The sequence below is a fragment of the Urocitellus parryii genome, chromosome 6 (assembly GCF_045843805.1).
Source record: "Urocitellus parryii isolate mUroPar1 chromosome 6, mUroPar1.hap1, whole genome shotgun sequence".
NCBI lineage: Eukaryota > Metazoa > Chordata > Mammalia > Rodentia > Sciuridae > Urocitellus > Urocitellus parryii.
In genome coordinates, this window is record NC_135536.1 from 14512503 (window position 1) to 14535239 (window position 22737).

Consider the following 22737-nt stretch of genomic DNA (forward strand, 5'->3'; position numbering starts at 1 on the left):
TGATCAGCAGCTTGACTTTCCTGTTGACTTGAATTCTGTGTTTCCTCCTGAGGAGGTTCATTAATTATGCCCCTGTGGCTTGTCCCGTGGAGCTATAGTTCTTGAGTGTCTGAGCAAAGTTCTGGTGCTCACTAGAAGCTAAGTGAATGCCACATGTTACAATTAATGTAGCAGTTTCTTTTTGTCTTTTGCAATTTCTTTTGTCTTTTGTCATGGTGTTATTGTCCTATGAATTCATTAAATGTTGTGGGGAGCATTCAGTTGGGCAAGGCTAAGAGAGTCATGTCACAGGAAATGAAGCTTTATTCAGGCCCTCCGGGGTTTTAGGATGTGGACATACTGGTGGGGTCAGGTGGCTAAGCTGGAGGCTTTAATCAGGGGGTTGAGATAAGATGAGCAACTTTGCATGCACGCATGCACGCGTGCACGCGCACACACACACACACACACACACACACACATATACATCACACCCCCCTCCCAAGAACTCACTTGGTCTTTGGGATTTATATACCAGTGTACTTGATATATGCCTTGAATTCAGATGAAGAAGTTTGAGATCTGGGTTTCTTTAAAGCAAAAGAAGCAGCAAGAACATGAATAAAAAATTTTTCCAGATTATATTTTTTCTCAAATCGACCTTCTCCCAGCATTCCACAAAACTCTTCAGCCCATCAGTATGAAAATCTTCTTCCAAAATCTCAAAGCACAATGAAAGTAACTGATTAAAATGGCAAGTGTTTTCATAATTACTTTAAAAGCACGTTGAAAAATCCAGTCTTTCAAAATTGCTTAAATATGGAGCATTTGTTCATATTGTTGACTTTCAAATATATATAATTTATGGAATGAGCTGTTTTTCTCCATTTAAAAGTGCAAGTATCCTGAATTCTCTGTGGGAACCTGTCTGCTGTTCAGTGAATTAGAGAATATATTCCACTACTAAGATTTATGATTTTCAAATCAAAGTATTTTCACTTTTAAAAATCCTGTGAAGGGTGGGGATGTGGCTCAGGAATAGAGCACTTGCCTGACATGTGTGAGACCTGGTTTGACCCCAAGCACCACAGAAACTGAACAAAAATTCTCTAAGCTCGGGTTCTGAGTAGACATGGTTGGAGCGTGGTGGTGAGGGGTCCTTTCCATTTTTGTTTTTCTGAGAAGACAAGGAAGAGACCCTGAAGAGCTTGTGGTGGCCTAGGCTGCCCCTGGACATTGCAGCTTCTAGCTATCTGTGCTGGCATGAGGGGAGGTGCTTCTCCTTCGTGTCACGCTGAAGTGCCTATGCACATTTGGTCTCAGTTGAAGATCTTCACATGACCTAAGTTTAAAACTCTTTTCAATTCCGTGAGTACTTGACCAAAGTCGTGCATCAGGATTATTGGGGGAACTTTGGGTTTTCTTGCTTGTTTGTTTTGCAGTGCAGGGTATGGAACCCAGGACCTCACACATGGTAGGCAAGGCGCTTTACCACCGAGCCACAACCCCAGCCCTACTGAGGAACTTCAAACAAGTACATGTCCCCAAACCATGACCACAGAAATTCCAGAGGACTGAGTCTAGGACAGAGCCTGAGAATCTGTGTTATTTGAAGTTTCCACAAGCAGGCCTCACTCACCCTAATAGAGAAGCACCCCAAGCCTTGTTTACACGGAACATCAGAAAACTTCTCCAGCTAGTGCTATTCATAAGACAGGTTCTATCAGCCTTAACTAATAACTCTTATGATTCTTTTTAGATTATCTGGCTGCAAATTTATGATATTCTTATGAGATGGAAAAGTTGTTTTGTAAACTCAATTTGGTGTGAGACCATGACAAAGAGGGATTTAAGATTATATTCACAGCAACTCTACGCCTAGGTATATATGCCCAAGAATTGAAAACAGGCACAAACTGGACAAGAACGTTCATATTGACACTATTCTAACAGCCAAAAGGTGGAAACCTGTCTATCAGCTAGAGAATAGATACGCCAGATGTGCTACAGGCAGACAATGGAGTGCCACTCAGCCACGGAGAGGGCTGAAGTGCTGGTCCACACACAGCCGAGAGAGTCTTAAAAACATTACACTGCATGAAGGAAGCTGGTCACAGAAAGATCCATGCTGTGCAGTTCCACTGTGGTGAAACAGTCTAAGTAGGCCAGTCCTTGGAAACAGAGAGCATATCAGTTGTCCCCATGGCCTAGGAGGAAGAGAGGGTGAGGAATGATTGCTTAAAGGGTGTAAGGTTTCCTTGGGGGTGATGAAAATGTTCTGGAACTAGATAGCGGTGGTGGTTGCACAATATTGTGAATGTACTAAGTGCTGTTGGGTTGGACACTTCAAGATGGCCTCAGCATGGACCAGCACCCCCCTCCCAAAGTTATATGTTTAGAATCCCAATTTAGCGAATGAAGTTTTCATTTTTAAATTTTTAACATTTATTTTTTAGTGATAATGAATGGAGGTATTTCTGTCGGTAGAATTTTCCAGCAAAAGTCATTAGATTATATGACTGCAATGAGATCAAAATGAAACTATAATGGAAGGTTTAAAAAAACAGCTCAGGAGCTGTTTAGTTCCTGAAAATTGTGTTCTTATGAGGTCTTTACAGATGGCTCAGTTGGGGATGATCAGAGTGCATTTAATTTCACATTTTTATAGCCATTTAAAGGCAGTGGGTTTTACTTGGGAATAATCAAGAAAATTTGCCTTTACCCAGTGGTTATCAGAAACCACTAAGCTAGTGATTTGGCTGTACTTAAGTTTCCTTGGGGAATTTTTAGAGATTTCACATGGATGAGAGCCTAGCAAAGTTCTCTTCCAGAACATATTTCTTTAAAAAGGCGCATTTTCAGGGAAGATCAGCTTCTTTGTCTGTATCTTCCAAAAATATTAAAACCAAGCAGAGAACCCTGCTGGCTAAAGTTTTGCTGTACCATCTCTGGCTGCTTATGGGTGGCCTGGACTACCCTGCGATGCGGTGCTTCTGTTTTCAAAAGGATTTTTTTTAAAACATCTTTGTCATTTGGAAGATTATGAACTGATCTACATCAGTCAACAAAGTACTTCTAGGTACACGCCACCTGTCACCTTCCCATCAACCACCGTGGTGCTGTTCTAGGCAGTGGGGTTCCAGAGGGTCTGGAAGCTGTCAACCTGCACCAGCTTAGGAAGGCAACATCCGGATGCTCCTGGGTTTTAACAGTAGAGAGAGAGGCCGTCCAGCTTTGAAGAAGGTCTTTCTTGATAGAAGCCACACAGCCCTCACTTTTCTTCTCTATAGCACAGGCTAGTGGGAGCTCTGGGCCATGAGGCCCAGGACGCACTGAGAAGAGGACTCTCGGGTGCTGGGTCCTGGGGTGGGGCTGCACAAGACTGGCCCTCACCCTTGTGAGAAGCAAGGCACTCTGGAATCACACAGCGCACGTCCTGTGGTCAACAAGAGATGTTTTTCAGGGACAGCATCATCTAAAATGAGCCTGACTTTTTGCCAGCTGGAGCTTTGGGGGCATCTGCTGGAAGGGGGTGAAAATCCCTGCAGTTCACCTGTTATTTACAGGAGCTCTTGGGAAAGGGCGTCGCTGAAAGCTAGGTTGTTTCAGATATAGAATGTGCTTAGTGTTCCAGGGTGTGACAGACCAGGGTGGCCGCGCAAATGCATGAGCCATCTTCACAAAGTTTTCAAATATCATAATGTGTCATGTTTTCTTTTCTTTTTGCCATAAACTGATATCATTTTCATCATGGAAGTAAAAAATCTTTAGTTATGAGTTTCTTGGAATAGTGCCTAGCACAAAGTGGTGCCTGATGAATATTCAGTGAGAGAACAGACTCATGGCTGCCTCTTCCCTCCTTGTGTTCCCAGACCATAGCCAGGCAGCTGGCGGAGATCTTGTTGCGGGGTATGTGTGAGCAGAGCTACTGGAACCCCCTGGAGGACCCTCCGTGCCAGTCACCCCTGGATGATCCTCTCCGGAAAGGAGCAAACACCAAGACCTACACCCTCACTCGCCGGGCTCGTGTCTACTCAGGAGAGAAGTACGCAAGCCTATGTCCTCTGCTGGGGGCTGGGGCAAAGGAGATGGGCAGTCTAAGGGCTAGTGGAAGTCCAAGGGCAAGCTGTTCTCCCCTAAAAGAAAAGCCAATGAGCAAGGCCACTCCACAGTTTAATAGCAGCCCTTGTCACTGCTCACAGCTTGAGCAGACCCCTTACCACCAGGACAGGTCAGGAGGAAGCCTGCTCTTTTTTCCACACCTGGCTGCCGCCATGGCTCTGGGTCTTTGGACTGCGACTTCCTGTCCTCGGAGCCCAGCACTGCACAGCTGTCTGTAGGCCAGAACTGACATTTCCCTTCTTTTCTTCAGCAATCCTTGGCCCTTTTGTTTAAATGTTGTCCTAAGCTGAATCAGATGTAAGGATAGCTGAGTGATTTGCTAGTGACCAGAAGGTGATATCTCTTTAGAACCTCTGTTTTTTTTTTTTTTTTTTGTGTGTGTGTGTGTGTGTGTGTGTGGATGTGTGTGTGTGTTTCCAGTTTAAATTCAGGACTTCATCCCCTTGGAGGAGAGTGGGTCAGGGAGTCCTCGCCAGGTTGGGGCAGGAGGGCAGAGAAGGCAGAGACCACAAGAAGGGCTGGGAGACAAGTAATCGCCATTCTTTGCTCGTGCCTCCTGTGAGAGCCTTTAATGCCCTGCGTACAGGGCGAGGCGAGGTGGCCTTTCTGGGTCTTGGGTGAGTGAACTGCAGAACCTCTTTGGCGTTCCCAGGCCGGGAGTGGCTGAGAGCCTGCGTGAGCTGCTGCTGAGCTCACTCCAGTGACACCTGGAAGTGACAGGGCTTCCCAAGGGAACAGCACTCCTCCAGGCCACTGCTCCTCATCCTCTTCAGTTGACCCTGGCATACCTCTCCCTCGTCACCTTCGCCTTTGCCTCCGGCTTGTGTTTGTGTGGATTCAGGCGCAGAAGCTTCCCCAGGCCTTGCTCTCATTCCCATCCCCGCCCCTACCCCAGCCTGTTGAGCGAGGAGTAGGCCCAATCCACAGCCTGTGTCTACTCCTCAGTCCTTCTCTGGATCCACAGAACTCTGTTCTGGCGCTTCCCAAACTCTCACACAAAAAATGCTGATCCCCATGATGAGCTGTTGAGAAACAGATTTGAGGTCCGTGTTTTAAGTGCTGTTTATATCTTCAAAACAGATCCTGGTTTATTTTACTGCTCGAGATGCTTCTTATTAGCCGGTGTACCAGGTTTCTATCCTCTCCCCACCAGGCCTGGCACCAGTGGGAGCTCTGTTCCCATGTGGCCTCCCTCAGAGGCAAGGAGGCTCTGCCACCCTGTAGTTCTTGAGCCACTCAGACATTGCCACTCTTCTAACACCATGCCCACGTCAGCTTATACCTGTGTAAAGGAACCTGGGGGCAAAACATAGATTTAGAAACTGCAGTCTCTGAAGGGATCTCACCGTTTTTTAGATTCCTTAGGATTTCTGTATAAGCTACAGTGTCATCTGCAGATACAGGTTACTTCTCCCTTTCTAACGTGGATGCTGGGTATTCCATACCTGCCCCTGCCCTCGCAATTGTCTGGCTAGAACCTTCGGTGCAATGTTGAGAAGAAGTGGCAACAGCAGACACTGTCTGTTTCCTGATCTTGGAGGGAAAAGCATCCAGTCCTCCACCTTTACTTATGGTGTTCACCACCGGCTCTTGTAAACACCCTTCATCAGGTTAAGAATGGTCCCTCCCATTCCTAGTTTGCTGTGTATTTTTATCATGGAACTATCCCCACAGTTTGACAAATGCTTTTTCTGCACCCATTCAGCTTATTCTGTAGTTTTTGTCCTTGATTCTATTAATGCTGTACATGCCTTTAATTGATTCTGATATATTGAGCCAATCTTGAATTTCTGGGGTGAGTCCCACTCTATCATGGTGTATAATATGTTTCTTATTTGTTGCTGGGGTCTATTGGCTAGTATTTTACTCAAATTTTTTATGTCTATATTCATAAAAGATATTGTTCTGCAGTTTTCTTATGATACCTTTGTCTGCTTTTGGTATCAGAATAATACTGGCCTCATGAAACAAGTTGGACAGTATTTGTATTTCTTTACCCTCTTTTTTTTTTTTTAAGTTTTTGGTGAATTGGTGTTAATTGTCCTTTAAATGGTTGGTAAAATTTATCAGTAAAGCCATCTGGTCCTAGACTGTTCTTCACAGGAAGTTTCTGGATACTAATTCAGGTCTTGATTGTTCATATTCTTTGTTTCTTCCTGGTTCAGTTCTGGTAGTTTGTGTCCTTCTAGAAATGCTTCTGTTTAAGTTATCTAACTTGCTAACATAGGTCTTCAGAGTGGTCTTACTATTTTTTTTTTTTTTTCTGCAAGGTTCACTGTCATGTCCTTTCTCTTCTCGTTTTGGTAATTTGGGTCTTTCCTCTCTCTGATGGGGTCAGTGTAGTTAAAAGTGTGTTGATTCATTGACCTTGTTGAAGACCCATCCTTGTTGGTTTTGTTCGCTGTCTCTAATGTGGGTCTCTTCCCTTTGTCATTAATTTCCACACTAATCCTTAGGCCCTCAGGTTTGGACTTTTCTAATTTTGTATGCTCACAGCCTACTTTTTTTTTTTTTTTTTTTTTTTTTTTTTAGTTTTTAAAACGTATTTTATTTCTCAGTTGTGTAAAAGTCCGGGTAGGTGGTCTGTACAGGTTGACGTGGTGGCTCCATCCTCATCAGGAATGCAGTACTGGCTCTAATTTTTATGTTTCCCTACATAGACCTTTTCCTAACTCCCAACACACTGCCTTTCTGCTGGTGGGAAGAAGATGAAAGTACAATAGTTAAGAATGTTCCCACACTTTTCCTGTTCCATTGGCCAACACTTGGTCAATAACACAACTAACTGGAAGAAATAATAAAAATGTATTTTGGATCTCAGATGGCACATGTGCCAGTATTATATTAATATGAGCAAAGGGGGAAAACTTCTATCTGTTCCACACTACCCTAGAGCTAGTTTTGTCTAACTTAATCTAGGAGTCAAGATTCAGTCACAGCCTACTTTTTCCTTGAAATATTAGTAAGGAGGGAAATCCAGTTGGGTGATACTTGTTTTGAGCTCCCTTGTTACCAAGGCAGCACCATCTAAGGACACCACCACCAGCTCAGTTATGCTGACTGGGAGGTGAAGTGGGAATCCGTGGATAATGCTCAGACTTTATTTTGGCCAGTAGCCCCAAACCCTCCTGTTTTAGTCAGCTTTTTCCCTGGTGCCACTAAAAGACCCGACCAGAACAATTGTAGAGGAGGAAAGGTTTATTTTAGGGCTCACAGTTTAGAGGTCTTAGTCCATAGAAGGCCAGCTCCATTCCTCAGGGCTTGTTGCACATCATGGTGGGAGAGTGTGGCAGAGGGAAGCAGCTCACCTGGTGATCAGAAAGCAGAGAGAGACTCGACTCTCCAAATACAAAACATATACCCACAGTCATGCCACCACTGAACCACGTCCTCCAGCCACACCCCACCCACCTTCAGGTACCACTCAGTTAATCCCATGGCTGATTGATTAGTTTCAGGCTGTGACCCGCTCATTTCTCCTCTAAACCTTCTTGCACTGTCTCACACGTGAGCTCTTGGGGACACCACATTTAAACCATAACGCCTCCCCTTCCACTCAGTCTCTTATAAGAAATGTAAGTACAAAGCAGAATTTAGGTGGCGCAGATCCTTCCAGCCCGGGAAACCACAGGACCATTCTGAAGTCTGGTCCTGAAGGGAGATAATTGAACAGCCAGCTCTGCCAGAGAGCCGTGCTCCCCTGTGCTCCCCGCCCTGTGGCTGGCTCGGGCCGAGGCACAGTGCTCCTGCTCTGATGGTCCTGGGCTTTGAAGGGAATTAAGGTGTTGAAAATACTGGGTAGAAAGGGGGAGGGAATCAGCCTTCACAGGCTTCCTTATTTCCTTTCTTCAGAGTCTGTTTGGGAAGAATTGTTTCTGCTTGGTTTACTTATTTTTAGGATAAACTTTTTGATACATAACAAAGAAAAGTAAAATCATAAAACTTGATGAATTTTTGTTAAGTAAACACATCCTGTATAAGAAGTAGACATTGCCAAAGACCCAGAATTCCTCTTTGTGACCTCTTACAATTGCCACCCCTGCCCAAGTGTGCCCAGTACTGGGCTTCTGTGGGACTTACAGAGGCACGTGATTAATCTAATTCATTTTAAAACTTTACATAAGCTGGGCGTGGTGGTCCACATCTATAGTCCCAGCACTTGAGAGGCTAAGGTAGGGAGAATCACTTGAGCCCAGGAGTTGGAGACCAGGCTGGGCAACATAGCAAGGCCTTGGTTCAAAAATTAATTGACTAATTAATTAAAAACTCACTTTCTGTTATTTTTAACATCGTGAAAACAAAATTAATTTCTAAAATAGAATTGTATAATAGGCATTCACTTATCTTCTTTTCATTGTATTTGGAAGATTTCTTCCATATTTTTGCATATAGCTATTTTTGTTTTCAGTGCTGCATAGTATTCAGTTTTGTGAAGTATCCTCTAGTACCTTGGTCTTTTTCGTTTACGATGTCATTTGAGTTGTTTCCTATTCCTTTTGGGTCTAACAGGAACAGTGCTGCTATGAATGCTCTTGTACATGTTTCCTAGTGTATGGATGTGTGTGTGTTTCGGTTGAGGGCCTTTTTCCTTTCATTGTTTTTTTTCTTTTTTCCTTTTAAAAAACATTTGAGGTGGCTTAGGTAATTAAACACATATTAGACTAAATAATTAGTACAAGTAAAGCAGGAGATCGAAAACCACTAGTTCCAGAAAGGAGATGACAAAAATGTATCACATGCAGTGTGTGCCTTGTGGGCCTGGGGGAGGGGAGAGTGGTCATGGGAGGCTCAGTGTGGGCCTGGACCTGCTGGTAGCCAGCAGAGGCTTGGTAAACATGGGCACTGAGGACAGTGGGAAGACGTGGGTGGTTAGGGGGTCGGGATGACTTCTTGGTGGCAGGACTGAAGCCACGTACATGGCCAGCTGCGTCCAGTTGGTCTGTCCACCTCTAGGGAGCCTGGCCCACCTTTGGGTTGTCATGTGGCGGCTTGTCCTCTTAACAGGGGCATGTCATGTGGAGGCTTGTCCTCTTAACATTGAGCCTCTGGGCAAGGCAATTTGCGTGGGGCTCATCTGCTCCTCCAAGAGCAAGTTTTGCTCCTCTTTTTTGTCACAAGGAGATTATTGGCCTTGTTGAGGAGAGTTGAAGGAGGACAGGATGTCCTCGGATGGGGCTGGCTGCTTCCTGACCATCTTCACTCAGGCAAGGGCCCAGGGAAGGTTCTGCCTTGGTGTGTTGACAATGGACGTGGGTGGGTGGGCTACGGGCAGTGAATCCTGGGCTCTCCTCAGCTGGCAGGCTGCAGCCCAGAGGCCGGGCTTCTCCAGGGTTCTCTAGTGGAGTCGTGGCCAGGCGTGCTAGGGCCTGCAAGGCCGTGTCCCTAGACCTTGAGTGGACATTGCTCTTTCCAAGTCAACTTCCCATGGGCAGGGAGCTCATGGCCCTCCCTGCATCTAGCCCTGGCTCCTAGAGGTGCAGGTGGCCTTTAGACACCCCTCCTTATTTGTCATGAAGTAGCTCCAGATGACCGAGGGGACAGGCGCAGTTGGTGAGATGGGGTTGGTAGAGTAAGGCCCTTCCCCTGTCTGGGGAAGGTTGAGAGTTCCCTGGGAGCACTGGCAAGACATGGCTGCTGTTTTCACCTGAGGCTCCCTCGCCCTCATTCCCATGTCTTCTGTAGATTCTAGAATCAGCACAGATTCACCCCTATCGAGCCGTGGGTAGTTTGCCTGCAGGCCACCTGGGACTTGACTCCACCTTGTGTCTGGGATGGGGACGCCCCACTCTGCCCCGCTGGGACACAGCACTGCCCCCACCCGCTGCCAGCTCTGAAAGCTTGTCCTCCTGTCCCCTCTGGTGGCCCACCCTGCTCTTCATGCTGCTTCCCTTGGGCCAGTTTTCCACTCTCCAAGGCAGCAGCCCGGGCACTTCAAGGTCTCCCAAAGAGGAGACTGTCACAAATGGAAGGCCTGACAATTGTGGCCATCCATCCTGGGCCCCACACTTGCCTGAGCAAGGAAGAGGGTGGGAATGGCCAGAAATGAGTCTCAAGAATTCAGGATTACTGAGCAGGAGCCTTTGGTGAGCAGTGGTGTAGACTTGTCTCTTGAAACCACTCTTCCTTCCTTCTCTGGCTCTGCCTGCCAGCCCCACTCCGTGAGCCTCCTGAGCCCATCCTGACTGCCACAATGGGGAGTCCAAGGGAGAGGAATTAGCATCAGTTAATGCGTTACTTGTTAGCAACTCTGGTAAAAATAACACAACCTCACATTTAAGCTGGCTGGATGGCCCAGATGGAATTTGGAGATTATCCATGAACTGAATTGGCTGGTGTTAAGTCACAATTAGCATGGGCTCACTCTCTTTTCAATTAGTCTGAACAATGCAGAACTGGCTAGCCTGAAAACATGGTCAAGGTTCTATTTCTGAGGTCTGGCACAGACGGGGAGATCTGAGGATAGCCACTGGGGGCACACATACTCTCATGGGTCCAGGACACTCTCAATTCAGAACCTTTAGAGTCTATTTCTGAATTTGAGGGGAAAGAAGTGTTCCATCTTCCAAAACCCCAGATCCCTGTAAGCTGACTTCGAAGGAAGAGGTGACAAGCCCCCATGTCCTGCTTCTCGTTCCCAGGCCAGCCTTGCCGTGGCCTGAAGAGCGATGGGCATAGCCCACAGGGCTTTTCTTCCAGAAACCTCAGCGTAGTCACCAGAGGACTGAGCATGGCATTTTTTCCTCTTGCTCCTCAGTGTCCTCGGAGGCAGTACAAAAATTGCCAACATTTCAAAGAGAACAAGTATATATAATTATTTGGAAAACAGGGGGGAGGGGTTCCCTTTTTTAGGGGGAAATCTCATAAATGATTGTGAGGTTATTTCTGGGAAGGTGTAAATCTAGTCTTTATTTAGTCATTTTCAAAATATCCAGGAGTTTTTTTAACTAAGCACATTTTTATTTATTGCAAACCCTTTTTCCATTCTCTGAAAAAAAGTTGAGTTTGGCCCAATTGGTGATAACATTCACAATTCCACTTAGAGGATTCTGGAGCTTTAGAACAGGAAGAAAAAACAAATGCCACGAGTCTTTTTAAAAGTGCTCACAGTACAAAAAAAATAGGATCTAGAGAGTGCAGATTGGGGTTATGTTTGGGTTTTTATTGTTTTCTAATCCGCAGCAAAATTGAGCTTAGAAGCTTTTTCCTTTAATCCAAGACTTTAGAGTTTATCCAAATTCCACAAAATAGATTAACAAGACAGCTCTTGACTATTACCCCATAATAAAACATGCATGTTGAAGTAAGACAGCTCACTGTGTTCTTATAGTATCAGGGAAATTATTCAAACTCAAAAATTGCTTCCAATCTCACACTGCATCTGAATGACAGTAGAAGACATGGCAGTTAGCAGGGACAGCCAGGAAGAGTGCTGCTCGGTGAAGCCTCTGCAGTTCATGCCTCATAAGGGGCTTGGCAAAAGCTTGGGTTATTTACCTCATATCAGTTCATAGCCCCCACACTACTGCCTCTGTATTAGGTACATATGTTATTTGGGCTTTTAACTTGGTTTTTTTATAACTTCACTTCACCCTCTGCCTGCCGTCAAAATGCATAGCTAAAATGTGTTAATTCCATGGATCACCATAGGAATAAGCAAGTTAATTCAAGTGTCCAAATTACACAGTATTTTCATAGATTCTATATAAAAACTGAGACACTTTTAGCATTCCATTCTGTTCATGGTTGTGTTTGTGTTATTTTAAAACTGCCACATATCAAAGTTGGTTTTCTTTATGCAGCATTTTTTGTCCTCAAGAAAACACTGAAGAGGCCCTGTTGCTGCTGCTGATTAGTGAATCAATGGTAAGTGGAATGTGGCTTCATTGTTCTTTCCCCTGTCCCCACCCTCAGGATGGTGTCTAGGATGATGACTAGAGAGAGTTCTCGGGAGGGAAAGGGAAAGGAAGCAGTAGAGGTTTAAAGAGAGGATGTTTCTTAGTTACTGGAGGAGCTAGTAGTGTCTCTTGGTCACCTGGAACTTGGGGCTTCTCCTCCCATAGCAATTAGCAGGTATCTTAATTCATCCATCCATCAATCCATCCACTAGTCCTGGTGAATGCTGGCCCTGTTGTATGTATGTAAATAATGCTAACATGACCACCACCTAAAATGTCCACCAAGGGGAGAAAAGCCTTCTCAGGAGCCTCCAGGAGCCTTCTCAGTTTGCTTTGGCTTGAGGAAGAATGTCAGGATCGGAGCCACCGAGACTGCTCTGACCTTTCGCCATGTTCCCACCCGTTCCCGGGCACTGCAGAATTCCACTACCCAGCTCTACTGCTCTGAAGGATTGTCACCAGACCATCGGATTCCTTATGCTTACTTAGTGTTTGACCAGGATCTTGAATTATAGGCCTAAGACTGCATCACTCATTGTTCAGTGGACTTCTGTCCTGTGTAGCACTAGACACTACAGCCTGGTTCAAAACCCTGGGGATGCTGTGTCATAGTAGTTACTGTCACTGCAGGTAAACCAGGTGTTCCGAGCACCTGAGCAGAATATCAGCCTTCTAGAACTCAAAAGGACCTCATGTCCATTCATCTGCTTTGGCAGATGTGGAACCTGAGGGCCAGAGCAAGCTGAATGCACATGTGTGCAGGGACTGCTGCTCCTGTTAGATTGCGCTGCCCCCCTCCGTGACTTCTACCCACCAGGTGGGCAGAGGGAAGCTTAAGGAAGGGAGAAAGGCTGTTCCCCTTCTCCTTGCCCCTCAGATGTGCTATTTAACTGGAAGTGTGAAATACTCCCAGATGGAAGAGTCACGGACGTGGAGCACACACGCACACATGCCAGAGCAGCAGGGTCAGCAGAGCCAGAACAGTCAGAGAGGGGAGCATCCTGGCCACAGTTTAAAACGCTGGGTTTTCTTGTTCTGCAAAAAGGCCCTGAGGTGTTTACAAGAGCCAGGTTCCTTGAGTCACCGCTGCTTTTGACTTAGACACTCTTGACGTCTTTGGCTTTCTTTCCCTCCAGGAAGCAGGTTGCCCTTGGCTCATCTTTCCTTGACTGTCAGCTGCTAACGGAGGACAGTGTCACTTATATTCTGTGCTCTGCCTTGGCACAGTCAGGGAAGGCACATAGATTCCCAGGTTTGCACTTTGGTGGCATTCAGTGGCTGTTGTGCAAGTGAGAGGCCTCACCTGCTTTGCCACCAGTGTGACAAAGGGTCAGCTCCTGTTGGCATCCTACACTCTTCATTCCATGTGGGGCTCTTCACAGCTGGGCAGTTAGTTTCCTTTGGCAAACTTGGTTGGTTAGGGCACGAACGCCCTGAACACATGGAGAGTGTGCATTTAGAGCGCTTGGGCGGTTCTCATTGGAAATGTTGCCGTTCATCGTCAGGTCGTGTGTCCTGTTCTGGGATTTGGAGAACATGGCCACCTCTCCACAAGGCTTGCTCTGGCTGAGTGTGGATGCCGGGGATTGATGTCTGTAAATTTCCTGCTCCTCAATGGAGTGAGAGAAAGTCAAAGTCCCTGTGGACAGTGAGATTTGACTATGTGGTATTTAATTTCTGGAAAAATCTCTTCTGGGAATGGTGAAATCAAGTGACATCATCAGTAAATATGAAGGACCAAGTTTCCAAACAAGATGGTCCTTTAAATCGCTCCTAGATTTAAGTTGCCCGTGGGATCTTTTCTTCATGTCCTTTGACTCCTTAATTTTTCAGTTGTTAGGTTTAATTTTTCAATTGTTAGGCAGAAAAACTGTGTGCTCAATTTCAGAACCTAAATGAGAATGCCAGGTTTTTTGGATGTCTGAGAAAATAATTTTCTTCGTTGGTTCTGATTTTAACTTAGAAACATAAATTTGTCCATAGTCTCTCCACCTACAAGAAATCATTTGGAATTGTACTGCTTTCTCACTGCATAGCAAATTAGTTTTTCCCAGAGAAAAAGATGATCAGAACTCTATTTGTATGACTACTGCTGTGGCAATATTCTGGGCTACTTACTATTTGTGGATCTGCTTAAGGTCCTGTATTGTACCTTTTTAGTCAAAAGGTATTGATACCGTCTCCAAAAATGGAAAAAAGAAGAAAGGGTACTGTGGTATGACTTGAAAATCTCTCCTAAGTAGTAGTATATGTTGTGCTTTGTTTTATTCCAGGCTTTGGTCTGGTATGGAACATACATAGCAAATAAATAAAATGAGACAGCAGGTCCCACTTCCTTCAGGGCATCTTTTATTGGGCTCAAAAGGCACTCTGTATAGAAAACCATAGAATGAAATCCTCAAAAGCAGGCTCAATTCCATGAGAGAGGACTCACTTTATAGGAAGTGGCCTGTCTTACATAGCCTCATTTGTCTTTGACATTTAAGAGCCAGGAATTTTAAAGTGAGTAAGTTGGATGGGCGGCTAAAAGCAAATGTCTTAAACTCACAAGAAATAAAATGTTTTACCTCATTAGCGAAAGGGAAGGCGTGTGCCTGGCCTTTCCGAATGTCAGCAGGAAGATGAGCATCAGCTGGGGGACAAGTGGCCCTGGAACCTCATGTCTGCTTTACTGGGGAAGACTGAGGGCTCTTTCTCTCCTTGTAGGGCCAGACAGCTCTGGAGACTTTTGCTCATTAGCAGGGGGGAAAGGCAGGTGAAATTCAGCCTTACTGTCTCAGAGCTCCCTATTAGGGGAAAAGGAAAATGAACTGGCTGTCGAGCCTCCCGTGCGTGTGGTTTATCTGGAGGGATCTGTGGAGAAATTAAATTTCAAAGCAATGGAAACAAGTTGCTATAAAGAGCATTTGATTTCTGGATAGATGTGATGAGTGGGCTGGGATGTGCCCCGTGTGCTTCCGCACCAGGCAGTGGAGACTTGGAATTGGCAAGGTGTTCTCTTGAGTCCCTTGTGGTAATGCCATTTGAAGTAAAACTCAGCTTGCTTCTTGCCTTCTCTTCCACATCTGTTTTGTGCTTCCCTTTACAAGGTGAATTAGTCTTCAAGGTTCGTTCCAGTGAAGATGTCATTTAGGGATTTGAATGCTGTTCAGTGATAGAAGAAAAGCGTGATATATCTCCATGGGACCAGTGGAACTCGATGACACCATTTGGTGATGGGAAATGCAGGGCTGGGAACGTTTTCTACTCTTTAGAGCAAAAGCAGGATCACAAGTGAGACACGACAGGGTCCCTTGGTGGCTGCTGCTGCTAGCCAGGACCAGCTGTGTCTGCCATGAGGCCAGCTGTGAACCCAAGCCCAGGGAAGCTCTGCCTGCTTTGCCTGTCTCCAGACACTACTGATGGCTCACGCCTCGGGCCTTCAGCATTGGGTCATACTCTATGCCATGTGCCAGGGTGCTCTGGGGACTTGGAAAGTATGACTAGAGGTGACAGGCCCCTTATTGCTGCCTTTGTCCTAGGCTCTCAGCAAACTGTGAGAGGCCAGAGTGCCTGGGTGGCTTCTCTACCATAATGGTGGCTGCGAGCATGGGCTGGCTCACCATCTGCCTCTCTCTTCCATGTTTTCAGGCCAACCGGGATGCTGTGCTGAGCAGGACACCTGAGCACAGGAGTGACCGCCTCATCAGTTTGCAGAGCGCGTCTGTGGTCTATGACTTGCTGACCATTGCCCTTGGAAGAAGAGGCCAGTATGAGATGCTGTCAGAGGTACAGCTGCTGAGTGGTTGACTCCCAAGTGGGGGTGGGGTGGCTGGGTGACCTCAGGGAGGAGCTGAGACCTGGTCCTGAGCTTCTGACCACTGACTGCCATGTGACCTGGGGCCAGTCATGAACTTTGGTTTCCTCCCCTGAAAAGGGGTGATTGGGCTGAATGATTATATTGTGGCATTGACCCATGGCCTCTTACCACTAGTGGACCTCACCCAGCAGGTTCTGATTGTGGGAACGGAAGGCCAGTGTTGCCCAAGCACTTTTTCAGCCCATGTACTCTCCTTCATAACCAAAACAGGTTATTAATTCCCATCTGGGGTATTAATTTCCTTACAAAATGGTTTCATTTAAACTCTCAGTGCATAACTCCTGGTGACATGGCAGCTTCCGGCACATGTGTCATCAGGTTAGCTGATACAAACTTTCATGCCAGGTAAGTGCTGTCTTCCTTCACAGTGTATTGCTGGACAGAAGGGACCCAGTGGGTTCCAGGTCTTGTGACAGTGCTGTCTTCCTCTCAGGCCCTCAACCTGGAGGAACTGCTTGGGTGGAAGCTTGTCTGGCAGGCTCAGAAGGAGCCAGTTGATCTGGAATATGGTTACAATGCATTGAGTTCCTGTCCAGAATACCAGATTCCCCCTTGGTGAGGCTGAATAAGTAAGGAGACCACTTTATCTTTCTTTTACCGAAATAGAAAGAAAGAAAGGGGAAAGAAGCAACCTTATTTTGTTAAAATAAACTTTTCTGTGTTATTTATCTTTCTCTTTCTAAATTTATACCCATTGCAACAGCCTCTGGGCATGAGGACAGGGAATGAAATACAGTAACAGATTGGCTGAAATCAGATAAGCGCTCACTCACCCTCTAGCCTGCCGTGATGGCCACATTAGGCAGGAACCTTGGGGAACAGATGAGCCTGCGTGGCTGGAAGCTTTTTTTAGTCTTTGATTTGGTGACTATACAGGGAAGTGGTTACTTCAAACACACAAACCCCTCATGATGTAGATAATGCAGTGTCCAGATGCCCCAGCACACATGGCCCACCCTGCCATGACTTGGTCCAGGCTCAGGGTTGGTCCAGACTGTTTGTCCCCAAGAAGTCCTAGCCCCCATGGGGTGCCTAGGGTTCCCAGGCCCCTGCTCCCAACCAGCTTAGTTCCTGCTCAGCATGGCCAGGCGTGGCCCACCCGTGGCTTGGTACACCCACTCACAGTTGAGTTCTTTCAAGGTGAACTTCTCTCCACCAGACAAACCACTTGACACCTCTCTGGATCCAAGTGGAGTGTGTTTGCAAGTCAGCTTCTGTCCCCTGGTGTGGCAACACAGCCTTTCCCCAGTTTGAAATCTACCCACATCTGAAACAATTGGGAGTAGCCCAAGGTGGCTGGCTCCACTCCGTGGATAGGCTCTGGCCCCTGCCTGCGGTTGGCTCTTCGCTCCATGAACAGCCTTGGGGGCGGCTCCACTGGAGATCGTTCCCCCCCAGGTGGGCAGCTCCGAGGCACCTGCTGCCACCCCCACCCATGGAATCCCAAGACCGCATTTTCACTCAGATGACTTTGATCTTTGTGCCACCCGAAGCTTCCATCTTGTAGTGATTACCTGACACCTGAGTCACAGGGTGGTCAGGTTGTGGGAGCCTCTGTGGTTCACAAAGTGACCACTGATCACATTTAAAATGGTGGAGGTAGCACCAAAGGCTGGAATGGAAGGCTGGAAGAGAGGGAATTGTATCAGTGTGTGTCCCCTGGGGCCTTGTGGATTTTGTGTCATATCTGTTTCTCTATTAGAAATGTAAGCTAATTGATAAAATATATAAAATAGAGGACATTTATTTTTTCAACATGAACATATGCTGTGACTAAGGTTGGGGATATAGCCTTGAGTAAGGCATGGCCCCTGCCCATGGCAGCTCCCAATCTAGACTGAAGTGGCAGTGCTACCTTCCAGGTGGCCACCCCTGGGGCTGAGAAAGACCCCCAACACCCAGCCTCTGCCTTTCCTGCCCTTTCTACTCTGGGAGGAGAAGCCCCCCCCCACCCTTCCCCCGCCAAGCACGTGGTCGCCGCGCTCTCTGGTCTTCTAACTGAGATGGTGGGTGTCTTAGGAGAAAGAGAGCTCACAGCACCTTGAGGCAGCCTGTCCTCCCACAGATGGCTCTGCCACTGCAGAGGGGCCAGGCCCACTGCTGCTAAGCAAGGACCCTCCCTGCCTCCGTCCCAGGCCACATCTCGCAGTAGCCTGCTTTCCGCTTCTCCTCATTTACAAGGGTTTTCTTGAATCCATTTGGTGCTTTTCTTCCTCTCCTATTTGCTCTTCTATTTTCTGTGAACTTTAAGTTGAAAAGATAACTGGCTTTTAAAAAATTGGGGTAAAATTCACCTAGCAAATTGAGCCATTTTAAAGAGTAGAGTTCAATGGCATTCAGTGCGTTCACACTGCTGGGCAGCTGTGACAGTCACCTCCGCCTCACCAGCGCAGAAGTCCTGACGAGGCTGCTCATGAAGAGGAGCATCAACTAAGCTCACAGGTTTGAGGTTCAGAGTCCAGAAGCTTACTGTAGGCTCCATGAAAAGGGCGGCCACCTTGCTTCATCTTCTGATATAGGTGTCCGGGGGCAGCATGTAACCACATCTCGGACCGGGAGCAGAGAGGATGGGTAACAGCCCTCTAGTGAGAACTCGAGGTGCTCCACTCCCACGACCTAAGGACACTGTTGCTAGGGGGCAAAACTGCGGGAGAAATAAAGAATATCTACACGCTTCTGCCCCTTTCAATGCTTTATTCCCTCAAATTACTCAATACAATTTCACTCTGTAGGTTCTTAAGAAAATGACAATCCTTAATGCTAGGCACTGCAGTAGACATAATCAATTCACAGCAAATAATTCTAGATTAATTCTTAGCACTGCAAAACACACTTAATCATGACAGGCTAGTGACAGACATTCCCTCTGCGTGCTAAGTTCAAAAGTCTGAAGCCTTAGGCTTTATGTCCAGCGGATGCATACTCACTCAGACCGCAGTGACCAGGTCCAGAACCAAGGCAGGCTTTTCCTGGTGTGGAGTGGACGACCAATTGAGGAGAGGGTCATAGGGAGAAGTTGTGGCTCTCACCAAGGCCCAGATGAGGCTGTAGAGTTTGTTATGCAGAGGATCAGGAAATGATGACAAGTGATGAGATGTCAGATCCTCATCAGGCTTGTTTTGGCTGACTGAATCCCTGTTCATCAGCTCTGTTATTTATACTAAATTTTGGGGCTTTTGACCCCCCTTTCAATCCTTATCAGCTACCACCAGATTTCTCCATGACATCATTTACCCTGGGGTCAGATGATCTGGTCTGGTGATCTCCACCCTGATCTCCTTATCAGGCGTGGTCAGCCTGCCAGGGGCTTCACTCTGTTTATCAGGGTGAGGGGAAGTGACTTGTCTGAGGCCGTACTGGAGGGATCTGTTGGATGTGCCTTATGAGGCTGCAGGTTTCAAACTGGAGTTTTTAAAATGGAGTTGCTTAGGCTTAAGCCTAAGGCCATCCTCACAGACTCCCACTGGGCCCTGCCTTCCAAGAGTTCTACCACCTCCCAGAAGCACCATCCTGGGGACCAACCTGTCAATCACAGTGGGCCTTTGGGGACACCACTAAAACCACACTTACCATGGGGCTCTAATCCAATGTTCTAATCCAACATTTTCATCTGCCTTGCAAAAGGAAACCTCAAACCCAGTAAGCATTCCCCTCTGTTCCCCTCACCCCCCAGCCCCTAGCCACTGCTAATCTCTTTCTGTCTCTATGAATTTACCATTTTGGGTGTTTGGTGTAAATAGAATTAGCTAATCTGAGACCTCTGGTGACTAGCTTCTTTCACTTAGCACAATGCTTTCAAGGTTAGCCACATTGTAGCATGTGTCCAAGATTTGATTCCTTTTATGGCTAAATAACATTCCATTGTGTGGTTACACCACAATTTGTGTATTTGTTCATCAGTGTTGGACACTTGGGTTTTCTTCAACTTTTAGTTAGTGTGACTAGTGTTGATGTGAGGGTGACTGGTTTTAAACTCCCAGTTGTGATTATCACTATTGTCGCATATTCCATTTCCTTGTCTTTAGCGCCTGCTCCATTGCCAGGGTGACAGTTCTCAAACAGGACAGGACCAGCACCCTTCTGTTCAGAAGCACACAGCTCTTCCCTCCCCTTCTTTTTTTTTTTTTCTTTTCTTTTGTTTAATTTATTTTCCTTCCATAATGAAATTTACTTCATTGTTTATCTTTCTGCCATATGTAATAGCCCTGCATGTTTGAAATGAAGCAATAGATACCAATACAACAAAGGAAATAAAAGTTCCTCAGGACCCAACCATCCTAAGGTAGTTGACTATCCATTGACATTTTAGAGGCCTTTTTTTTTTTTTTTTTTTTTTTTTGGTACTAGGGATTGAACTCAGGAGCACTTGACCACTGAGCTACATCCCCAGCCCTATTTTGTATTTTATTTAGAGACAGGGTCTCACTGAGTTGTGTTGCTTAGTACTTCACTTTTGCTGAGGCTGGCTTTGAACTCACCATCCTCCTGCCTCAGCCTCCCAAGCTGCTGGGATTACAGGTGTGTGCCACTGTGCCCGGCTGAGACCATCTTTTTATATATTTTTATGCATAAATGCATGTACATTGTGTATGATTTAAGGAATGGGATGATGTTATGTGCATTTTTTGTGGATATTTCCTATTCTTTTATCCCCCACCCATTGACATGCCACCAACCTAGTTGTCCTGGGGTACAATTCCTAGGGTTAGAGGGCTTTGATGTGAGTTTTGGATCTGCCACTAAATGATGGTGTGGTCCTAGGTGTCATCAGCCTCCTCTGTTTCTCTTTCTTCTCCTATAAAATAGAACAATACTCATGTGTATCTCTGACAGTGGTGAAGGGTATGCTTATTAATCCATATCAAGCCCAGCACAGAGAACTCACTGAATAGCAGCTGAGTGCCGCTGCTGCTACAGTTACAGCCACTGTATACATAGGAGTTACTAGGCACAGAGCATTTTAAAAACAAACATCTTTTGTCTTCAAGAAGTTTCCTGTCTAGTTACGGGGACAACTAGTAACACATGAAAAGAGACTACTGAATAGTGCAAGGTACATTAACTATATTAGAGAAGACTGGAGGTGCACAGCCTATTAATTCCCAGGGGAATAGAGTAGGCCAGTTGCAGCTAAGTTTCTCAGATTGAGAGTGCCAGTCAAAGACTTGCAGAGCATGTAGATGGAGTGGATCTAAAAGACCTGATAGGAATTAAATACAGTAGTTCCCACTATCTGCATTTTTGTTCTCTGTTGTCTTAGTTATTTTTGATTGACCTTAGTCTAAAATATTAAATGGAAAATCCCAATATAAACAATTTGTATGTTTTAAATTGCATGCCGTTGTGAGTAGTGTGATGAATTATCCCACCTGTAAGGGTGAGGAACATCATCCCTCTTTCCAACATATCTATGCTGTATGCACTACTTGCTAGTCACTTATTACTTGTCTTGCTTATCAGATCAATTATCATGGTATTGTGGTGTTTGTGTTCACATAGCACTATTTTACCTAATAATGGCCTAAAAATAGTGCTGAAAAGAAGCACCAGGGCCTAAAATGAGGAAGGACCGTAACTCTCATATGTTGTAACTCTGCCATGCTACATATGATCTAAGAGCAGGAGATACCCTTTATCATCATATTGCAGAGGGGTGAAGAGATTAGGCCCAGAGGGCTGGGAACTGAGGGCCTCCTCTCCTTTTTGGTAGGAGAGAATGTTAGAAAGAGTCTGGGACTAGACTGACTATATTGGCTAACCTTGCTTGTGCCCCTCATTGATGGGATCCAGCCACATCTCCCTATAGCTGATCTTCGAACAGGTTCTCTTTGTCTCAGGAATGATGCATAAACCCTCCTTTTTGTGAGGGGAGACTTTGGTAAACAGGCCACAGATAAGAGGTTCTGTCCTACAATTTTCCTTCCTTCTCTTGTCCCCAGCCACATCAACTCTTCCACAAGACAGGACAGGACACATTTTCCTTCTTGGCTCCTCTCCTCTCCCTACACGCCAAAAAGGTGCTCCTGATGTGATTGCTGGCAGTCCCCATTCCTCCAGTCCCCGCACCCTCAGTAGCAGCTCTGTTGTGTGCACTGTGCAGACCCAGCTTTGAAGAGCCACGCTTACATCCGGGGAGCTGAGCTGCTCCTACAGGGCCTCTTCTCTTCCCATACCTTTTTTCGCCCTGCTTATTGCAGATGGAAGTCTCTTGCAGCTCAAGACCTACTGCCTCTGTTTGTGCCCACATCAAGCCTTCCTTTTCTTCAGGGCACTGTTCAGCCAGAACTGGGCATGGAGCATGGAACAGGGGAAACACAAACCTGAGTTTTATCACAGCCTTGGTCCAACAGGTTTAAATAGAAACACAATGTTTACCATCTTGCCAGTGCTATGAGTTTTCATGTTTTTTTCAAGACTAATTGTGAGCCCTGCTGAAAGGTTTGTGTAGGAAGGAACACTTCTTCTTCCCCTTCAGTTTAAACAGCAGCACTAGTTGGCATGACAACCCGCACTATTAAAAGCAAAGCAAGGAGCTCTGCTTCCTCTGTGTTTCAGAATGAGCCCACGCTGCTGGGGAGGTTGCTTTCTGGAATTTGACTATTGATGGCTCCATTTTGGCAGAATATTATGGGGTCCTTTTGGAAGGTTGTGTGTATTCTCCCTACATCGATGTGGCAACTTTGTAAAGACAGAAGTGGTGTTTTTATCTTTCCCCTTGAACTCCTGTTCATTTGTTTATGATAAATCTTAACAGCACTGTAGTTCTGTGGGGAGAGCCATCTGCATGGTGATTGTCCCAAAGGGACTGTCAGGGACTGTCGTGGGGAGCCATGGGCCTCTTGTGCAGCCCCACTGGCTCCCATTAATCAATAACTGGACCTG

At 46.1% G+C, this 22737-nt stretch overlaps 1 protein-coding gene across 7 annotated transcripts in view; it reads left to right on the plus strand.

Moving 5' to 3' along the window:
- The window catches only part of Ttc7b (tetratricopeptide repeat domain 7B), a 232165-nt gene that overhangs the window by 103669 nt on the left and 105759 nt on the right, over positions 1-22737 (plus strand). For all 7 annotated transcript variants that reach the window (XM_026394209.2, XM_026394208.2, XM_026394211.2 and 4 more), the window contains 3 exons: positions 3852-4024; positions 11901-11964; positions 15627-15764. In XM_026394209.2, the coding sequence (XP_026249994.2) occupies positions 3852-4024; positions 11901-11964; positions 15627-15764 (375 nt within the window). The remainder of the gene's footprint in view (positions 1-3851; positions 4025-11900; positions 11965-15626; positions 15765-22737) is intronic.